This window comes from Corvus hawaiiensis, chromosome 12 (assembly GCF_020740725.1).
Source record: "Corvus hawaiiensis isolate bCorHaw1 chromosome 12, bCorHaw1.pri.cur, whole genome shotgun sequence".
In the NCBI taxonomy this organism is placed as follows: domain Eukaryota; kingdom Metazoa; phylum Chordata; class Aves; order Passeriformes; family Corvidae; genus Corvus; species Corvus hawaiiensis.
This window is the reverse complement of record NC_063224.1, coordinates 8180070-8189266: the sequence shown is the minus strand read 5'-3', so window position 1 is coordinate 8189266 and position 9197 is coordinate 8180070. Positions and strand designations below refer to the sequence as shown.

The following is a 9197-nucleotide window of genomic DNA, read 5'->3' as shown; positions in this document are numbered from 1 at the left end:
ACATGCCTGGGAGGTGTTTAGTGAATGAGTCCTCGCTGAACCATCCTGATCTGACCAGGTAAGGGCAACAGAAAGGGTTGAGCAAGGTCAGGCTACATGCCTGGGACATCTTTTAAATGAAAATAACTCACTGACATGAGAATTTTTGGAATTTTAACAATGATCAGGAACTAAGGGTTGGTAGAATGTCATTGTGAGAAGGTCTCTGGTAACAGCTAAACCAGAAGGAGCAGGATGTTCTCTGCCATATTAGTACAATGAGCTTATTGTTCTCAGCTATTTTGAGGCACCATTTATGTTCTGTCAACTCAAACCCCATCTTACCACAAGAAATTTGGAAAGTTTTAAACATACACAGGAAAAAGAATCAAAATGTTTTGATTTTGATTTTCTAGGCAGTCCTTTGATTTTCTGGGTAACACTTGTTTTCTACTTTATTCCACCATATAGGAATAAGAGATACAAACGTAAGTGCTATTAAAATAATGGAAGATGACACTTTCAGGTTCTCAGTTTTCAAACAGAGAGTATCAGAAAATGTTCAAAGATAAGTGAGGAAACCTTGTAACACTGTCCTACTCCCAAGTTTGCAGCAGGCTGCAGGAAGGCACACCTAACTGGTGTGCAGAAAGCCATCAGCATTGAGCGCTGATAAAAGGTCAAACGTGTTAATTAAATATTTTCTCATCTCTATCTGGAGTCAAAGGGGCAGATTTGGGATGGAAGGATGAAACAAATCAGTGTTGCACTGTCCAGGGCTGTTGTCATCAGAGGCTGAGCTGTTTTGCTGGTGTTTCAGGCATGAAGCCACTCTGTGGCTATTTCTGCCTCTGTCTCTGGGAAGATTTTGTTATTGTGGAGCAGGGTGGCCCCTTGGCAATTCCTGTAGTAAATCTGGTGTGAGGCGATAGGTAAAGCCAGGCAGTGCTGCGGCTCCTGCAGATAGGGCCCTGCTCTTAGCTGTGTATGGGCATTTTTAAATTTTTTTCTCCAGGCTATTGCAGGGGCAGTACCTTTTTAAATTTTAATTCCTGTAAAAGCAGGCCTGGGGGACAGTGCAGTGCTGGCCAGAGCTGGCTGTGGTGGCTGCTTGGCTGGCAACAATCCAGCCCCTACTGCTCCCTGCGGAGGTGTGGTTTTGGGGGGTGGCTGGTGGGGAAGGGGAAGCTGGAGTTGGAGAGCCATCCTTTCCGAGAAGGGCTGCCCTCCTCATCTCCCTCTAACAGGGATGATCTGGTGTTGGACCGTGGCAATCCCTAGGGTGAGGAAGCAGCCAGCTCCAAGCCTCCACATCACGGGAGCTTTGCTGCCATAGCACCTACCCTGGTGCTTTAGCTGTTGAAGGGACTCTGGTGAGATTTTGACAAATAATCAAAAATGTTGCAGATGAGAAAAGGTCATCTACAAAGTGTGAGCTAATAAATGAGTACAACTCGGTGTGTGTGCACACGAGGCAGGATGGGCCAGTGCTTTGCTAGGCTCTGGCTATACCCGCTGCTTCTTGGAGGGCAGAAAAGCAACTACTTTTTGTTCCAAATCAAATTGGATTAAAACCAGACAATGTAGCAAGTGAAACAAGCAGTTTAAGCTGAACCTTGTTACACTGAGGTAGCCAGAGCATCCCAGTGGGATTTCATTTAGTTCTCCTTTTCCGTTTGTGAGGAGTCGTGACAAGATTTTCTGCTTCTGTAGATTTGCAGATTTTCTACCAAGGCAGTAAATTCCTTAACAGACCCACCTTTCTGCTGGTTTGTGAAGGAGAGAGAATATGGGGAAAAAGCAGTTCAGGGAGGAAGAAGGAAAGGGAAACAAAGGAAGGAGCAAGCAAAATCTTGTTTTCTGTGGGATTTGATTTTCAGTGAATGCCAGAACAAGTAAATGTGAAAGAACAGATTTCACTGTTGAGAGAGATTGGAAGAGACCAGCACGGTTTCCCTTGCTGAGGTGCCACTTTTAAGTTTCTATTAGCAAGTTTTTAAAGCCTTCCATGAAGGCTTTTTCCATCTGCTGAGTGCTCAGAATGCTCTTTGAGTCCAACTGCATCTCTCAGCCTTGCAGAGTCACCTGGAAAATTGAGCAGAGGGGGTCACAGTGCCTCAGCAGCAGGACTGCCCTTGGCCCGAGCTGCTCTTGTCCCCTGTGAGCCTGCAAAGTCAGGCATGTTGATATCAACAGCCTCCCTCACCTAAGATAATGATATTTATCATTGTTTATTTGCTTTTATCATAGTTAAAGATATTTAGACATACTGCTGAGGAGGCAAAAATGCCTCCTGCTCACGTTACTTCTCTTTGCAGAAAGAGGTGGGCTGTGCTCAGATGGCAGCCAGAGCAGTGGGTTCTGCGGGCCCAGGGGAAACTGTCCTGGGGTGCATCAGCCACAGCGTCATCATCCAGTTGAGGGATGGGATTGTTCTGCTCTGCTCTGCACTGCTGCAGTCTCACTTTGAGTCCCGTGTGCAGTTTTGCTCACTGCAATATAAAAAAGATATTAAGCTGTTAGAGAGTGTCCAAAGGAGGGTAATGAAGAGGGTGAAGGGCCTTGAGGGGAAGCCATATGAGGAGTGGCTGAGGTCACTTGGTCTGTTCAGCCTGGAGTAGACTGGGGGGAAACCTCATTGCAGTTGCAACTTCCTCATGAGGGGAAGAGAAGAGGCAGTCACTGATCTCTTCTCTGTGGTGACCAGTGACAGGACCCAAGCAAATGGCCTGAACTTGTTTCAGGGGAGGTATAAGTTGGATATCAGAAAAATGTTCTTCACCCAGAGGGTGATTGGCAATGGAACAGGCTCCCCAAGGGAAGTGGTCACATCGCCAAGAGTGACAGAGTTCAAGAAGCATTTGGACAATGGTCTCAGGCACATAGTGGGACTCTTGGGGATGGTGCTGTGCAGGCCTAAGACTTGGACTTGAACCTTGTGGGTCCCTTCCAACTCAGCATATTCTGTGATTCTGTGAAAATAGTGCCTCTAAGTGCAAAAAAAAGAGGAATTTGGGGATCTATGCCCTAGAAAGCTTATCTAATCCTTGGGACAAACTTTACAGGTAACAGGCTCTCTCCAGCATGCGCTGGTCAAGAGAAAAGAAATGTCTCAAACTAATTTCAGTGATTATCCCACCCTGTGAAGCATAATTAATTTGAGGGTCCAGGGGCTTTGGTCTTGCATCAAGTCCAATTTGGTGCTTCCGCTAGCGGCAGAGGTCGCAGAAGGGGGAGCAAGCCCCCTGCGCTTCCAATGGCGTCAAGCTGGCAGCAGCAGTGAGTGCTTGGGAAAGCATTAAGTGGGATTGGGAAAGAATTGCGGCAGGTTGGAGGAAGGGCTGGAAAATTGCCCATATCTTTTTTTGTAAAGGAAAGTTGCTAACTGCAACACAGATCTGCATCAGTATGGGGGGCAATAGTCTCTGCAGTTATGGCCTGGGGCTTCCAAGGGTTTGTGAGGCAAAGATGTGTCAACAGCATCACTCTTTGGGGGACAAACAAAGGTCACATCAGGCTGAAACTTTGTGCCTGAGAGGCACAAAGCTCCCCTTGTGCTCAACACTCACAGGGTTGTAGCTGAAATATTGTCTTCTCTTTGTCCACAGCTGCCTTGGAAGTTGAGTATTTCTTGGTCTTCTGTTTTTTCCCAAATGTGGATGAGCAGCAGCACTGCAGGACTCTGACCTACAAGAAAACCTGAAACAGAGTGGGGCGGAACCTGTGAGTGTCATGCAAATAAACCACGAAATACCAGGCTAGTGTTGTTGCCTTAGCCAGCAAGAAATAGCACTGAATGGCAGCTCAACTCGATTATCTGCAGCAGGATTTGTTGGTGGAGAGGATCATTCACTGGGAAAGGCAGTGCTGAAGTTTTGGGGGATGCAAAGCTTTGGAGGGAGGCAGCTGAGCCAGGCTGCATGCAAGGGAGAGGGCCTCAGGGCACTGCGTGGAGGCTAAGCTGGGATTCGGAGCTGCCACATGGGAGCAAGCAGTCTGTATCCAATTAAAAATTGGAGCAGCTCCTCTGCATGGACCGAGGAAGAACTTTTGTTCTCCCTGGTGAGCTGGAGAGCAAGGACACTGCTGGGAAGGAGTGAGAGGTGTCCCAGCAACTCAGCTCACCTCGGCCTCGCTCTGCAGAGCTGGGGGCCATATAAATGGGGTTTGTTACTTGAGGTGATGAGACTGAAAAGTGCTACCTACTACAAAAGCAGGGATCTGGAAGCACATAATGCAGCATCCAGCGGGTGACATTTAGCCTTGTTGATAAAATGCTTAAAATGAGGCAATAAGGGAATTCCTGCCAAAGGAGAGGGGCTGTAGTTGGAGGGAGCCACTGGGGTTATCGCATGGGCAGAGATGTCACTGTGCCCAAAGAAAAGCCTCCTCCTTGTTTAACTCACTGTGTGGGCATGGTGAGCATAGCGGTCTTTTATGAAATGCCTGTTGAACAGTGGACAACAGAGGATGGTAAAATCCAAGGCTGGGAGAAGGTGTTCCTTGAGCAAAAAATGAGTCTCTGGAGATCTCCCAAAGGTGTGGGAAGAAGTGAGCTGTAACCTAGCTCCACTGCTCCCTTCTGTCCTCATCCTACGACAGATGGAGGAGCAGAGGCAGCTCTTGCACTGGGCTAACTCTTCAAATAATTCTCACTAGACCAAATAGGCTGCCAAGCACGGGCTGGATTTTGCTGGCTTTTGTTTTCAAGTGTTCCCAGCTGCGCAGCCCCTGGATGCCAGCACAAAGCCATTTTCCCAAGCACTGTGTCCCAGTGTGACATTGAAATACAAGAGGCAAGGGAGACTTTGCCCCTCCCTCTCCTGCCTTCACCTGGATGAGGTGGCTTCGGGTTGGTGGCTGCACTGGGCTCAAGGTCCACTGGTAGCTCCTGGACTGGGTAAGACAGTCAGTGGCGTTCTCAAGAGAAAGGTTTCTCCCGAGCAGGACAAGGCAGCCTGGGGCAGGAAGGGAGCAGCCCTACCGCTCGCTCTGCTTCGCTCTGGCTCGGGGAGCCAGGGCACACCCATGGAGCACCCTGGCATGCAGGCAAAAGCTTCTGACTTTGGCTTGATGCCAGCTTGTACTGGGAAAACTGCTCCTGGAGTCAACGAGGCAGAGGAATTGAGGTGAGATTCTCCCTGTCCCCCATTTCCATCTGCTGTTAGAAGCAAATCTGAGATTTGGGGGCAAACCCATCCTTGGAGGGTGCTGTGAGCTGGCCTGGTGAGATCCTGGTGGGACATCTGAAGAGCCGTAGTTGCTGAGCTCGTGTCCCACTGCTGCCACTGCCCCAACACCTGGACAGGTACTCTTTTACTGTGAAAGTTTGGGTCTGGCTGCTGGGGCAGAGTGGGCTGCAGCATCCCCAAAATGCTGCTCCGAGGCGGGCTGTGTGGTTGCAAACACCGCTTTTAGATGATCCATCACCAAATTCAGCATCCAACCCCCCTTATTGCCTTAGGAGGAACTTGTAGATCCCATCGACAATGAGATCAGCCATTGTAGATCCTACTTTGGAGACCAGATCACGCCTACAGCCTATTTCTCTCCATTCCCATGGACAAAGCCTGGAGCCACTATGAAGCGTGACATCCCAAATCCCAGCCCCCAAAACAGAGTGTCTGGCACTGACAGCACAGGAGGTGCAGCCAATGCATCAAACTCGAAAATGAGCCGTCTCATGGCACCCCCAAAATGTGATTTTTCTGCCCTTGTTCAGCTCTCTGCTCCCTGCAGCTACCCCAGGGCTGCGCCCCCCTAGTGCAGGCTCTTGGATTTACCCCATCCCCTGCAGCCGGCCCAGCATCCTGCCCAGGAGGGGCCAGGAGAGCATCCATATATAGGCAGAAGATCAAGCCAGCTGATAATTTGGCACTTAGCATGGAGAAATGACAGCAAGAAATTTGAATGTCAGCATTTTATTAAAGATTTTGGGTGTTTTTAGCAGCCAGTCAAGTTCCTGTTTTCACTGTAGTTTCCCTTTGTTCTTCTGTATTTTTCCTTCATTCTTTAGTATTTTTTCTTTGGTTTCCCGTGGCTTTTGTTTGTTCTTCTGCATTTCTTCTCGGATCTCCTGTATTTTTTCTTTGATGCTCTGTATTTTTTTGTTGATGTCCTGTACTTTTTCTTCGTGGTTACGTATTTTTATTTCACTCTCTTTTTTTACTTCATTCTTCTCTATTTTTTCTTCATTCTTTGGTACTTTTAATTTGTTTTGCTGTATTTTTTCTTTGTTCTTACGTATTTTTTCTTTGATCTCCTGTATTTTGTCTTTGTTCGTCCATATTTTTGTTACATTCTCTTTTTGTATTTCATTCTTCTGTTTTTTTCCTTCAATCTCGTCTAGTCTTTGTTTCTTCATCTCTATTTTCATTTCGTTCTTCCGTATATTTTCCTTGATCTTCTCTATTTTTTCTTTGTACTCCTGTATTTTTATTTCATTCTTCTGTATTTTTTCTTTGATATCCTGCATTTCTTCTTCAGTGTTCTTAATTTTTTCTTTGATCGCCTGCATTTTCTCTTCGTTCTTCTGCAATTTTTCTTTGTATCTCTGTATCTTTTCTTCCTTCTTCAGTAGATGTTTTTCGTCATCCCGCTCGTTAGCCGCAAAGCTCAGTTTCCCCATTACGTCTCCTACCTCCTCAGTCGCTGGGGCAGCTGAGGTGTGAGTGGGAAATGAGAGATTTCGGGCAAAAACTGACTACAGCTGCTGAGGGAGGCGAGGGACCGGCTGCCGCCTTCCCAGCGGGCTGAGCACGCCCAGGCTCGGCTCCTCGCGTCCCCGGCACCGGCGCTGGCTCCCCAGTGTTGCCCTGCGTGGCTGTGGGGCCGCGGAGGCCGCTGAGGGGCTCCGGGGGCCGTTGAGAGGCTGCGGTAACCGCTGAGGGCCTGGGGGGCGGCTGAGGGAGTGCGGGACCGCTGAAGGGTGGCGGGGTCCCCTGAAAGGCTGCGGAACCGCCGAAGGGCTGCGGGGCCGCTAAGGGGGTGCGGGAGCCCTGAGGGGCGGCGGGGGTCGGCGGGGCCGTCAAGCCGCGGTGGCCCCGGAGGTTGCTCTTCGTCCTCCCGAAGCGGCGCCTCGCCCGCCTGAGGCGACAACGGTCGGGGCGGGGCCAGGGCGCGTGCTGAAGGAGGGGCCAGGCTAGGCCACGCCCCCTCACCGGGAGAGGGGCGTGTCCCGCTGGGGTGACGTCACGGAAGCGCTGATTTGCATACGCCGTGCGTGCCGCGGGGCGGGCGGGCAGACGCCGGAGGTGGCGGATACAAGATGGCGCCGTGCGGACGTGTCCGGAGCCGCTGCCCGGGCCCGGCGCTGCTCCTGCTGCTGGCGCTAGCGGCGCGGCCGGCGGCGCCCAGCCCTGCTGTCGGCCTTGCGGGTGCCGGCGGTGCCCCGCCCGGACCGGGGCAGCCGGTGGGGCCGGGCGCGGCCGTCCCGCGGAGTGCCCGCGGCGGCGGGTCGGGCAGCGGGTGGAAGCTGTCGGAGGAGGCGGTGTGCCGGGAGGACGTGGTGCGGCTCTGCTCCAAGCACAGCTGGGCCAACAACCTCGCCGTGCTCGAGTGCCTGCAGGACGTCCGCGAGGTGAGGGTCGGGCCCGGGGCCGGGCCGGGCCTGCCCGCGGCTGCGAACAAAGAGCGGGGTCCGCGCCGCCCGCGCCCCGCCGTGCCGCCGCCCCGCGTTTCCCTCATGGTTTGTGTTTTAAAAATCGGAGTTTGCGCTGCGGAGCTCCGTGAGAGGAGCGAGCTAGCTGCGGGGTGGATGTGAGGGCTCCGGAGAGCAGCTCCTCTTCATCTGCAGCTCGGGGCTCCGCGCTGCCGCCCGCGCAGCGCCCTCCGGGCTGGCAGAGCTCTCGGAGGGATGGCTTTGTGTTCTGGCTCTGGTGCCTTGCGGGGTTATTCGTTTCCAGAGGTCTGGGAGAGCCCAGCCCGCGTAGTGCTGAGTGAAGGCGCCGTGCTCGTAGCAGCAGTGACCTGAGGAGGTTTTTTTCACGTTCAGGTTCCCACCTTCGCCTAGAACTCGGTTGTAGAGGCGGCTGGTTTCCAGTCCTTGGCTGTGTGTGTGTGAAACTCGATATACAATCATTAGACCTGGGTGACTTTATTGGGAGGTTAACGGGGCAGCCTGTGTTGTTCCCAAACATTTGTCGTGCGCGGCTTTAAGTCCAGCTCGAGAAAAAACTGAGTTGCCACCTTCGAGTCTTCCAGCTCCATCCTTTCATTCATTCCTGGGCTCAGTTTGAAGCAGCCTTTGGGGGACGTGCCTTTGGTGAGCTGTTCTGGTCTTGAGGTCTGTGTAATCCTTGGCTTCTCTGCTGTGAAGTGCAGGAATGCTAGGCTGGGTCAGTTTTAATGGTGTTTTGCCCAGTTGGGAATGCAATTAGGAAAAACCTGGGCTCGTTTCTCATCCCTTATTATGGGGACAGCAGATGGCAGTGACAATGGTTACTTTGACCGAGGGGAGTCTTGAACCAGTAAGTGTCAGTGATTACTTCTGGCTTAAAATGCAAAGCTAATTTAGATTTTTATCTAACTTCACGTTTTAATTTTGGGGGGTAGTTAGTAAGACCCTCGTGGTAGGTGTTTTAAATGAGTCCTACTGCAACATCTGTCACAGTTATGAAACGCTCTGATAATATGCTTTATGAATAACTTGCCCCTTGCTGTTTCTTTCACCTGTCTGGGATCTTTTGGCCCCCTTGCAGGGAGGCATCCTATCCGAGAGGATTTCGGAAGCTGACCTCACAAGCAGTGGCTCACAAGCTGCCAGCCTGCCAAAAAAGCAAGCTCTTGTTGTTCCTTTCTTTCCAGTAGCATAGCCCCTCCCTACTTTTTTCATAGTTCCAGTGCTTGTTGGTTTTCTGCCATTTTAGCAAGGTAAACCCTTTTGTGGTCTAATTTATCGGTTTTCTGCTGGAATAGTTTTGTCATTTTTCTGAGTTAAAGCACAGAAGAGGGTGAGTGCAGGGCTGGGACCCAGGGCTGTGCAGGGAGAGGGAAAATATCAAATCGAAGATGAAGGAATGCTATCATGCTTTATTTTCAGCGAGTACAAACCTTTATGTTGGCTCTGCATATCTCCTGAGAACTCCACTCTATGAATGTTGTCTGCTTGTGGTTTTCCTTTTCCTATTCCTAAGCCTGCCTTGATGTCAGTAGTTTGCTGGCTGTTGATCTTGTCTAGCTGTAGTGCTGCCTGATGCCCAGTGCTGAAGGTGAATCTT

The 9197-nt window shown here is 50.8% G+C and overlaps 1 protein-coding gene across 2 annotated transcripts in view; it reads left to right on the top strand.

Moving 5' to 3' along the window:
- Positions 1-7214: 7214 nt before the first annotated feature.
- Positions 7215-9197, top strand: part of GLG1 (golgi glycoprotein 1) — an 84238-nt gene continuing 82255 nt past the window's right edge. For both annotated transcript variants that reach the window (XM_048316477.1, XM_048316476.1), the window contains exon 1: positions 7215-7558. In XM_048316477.1, coding sequence (XP_048172434.1) covers positions 7247-7558 — 312 coding nt within the window. In that variant the 5' untranslated portion in view covers positions 7215-7246. The remainder of the gene's footprint in view (positions 7559-9197) is intronic.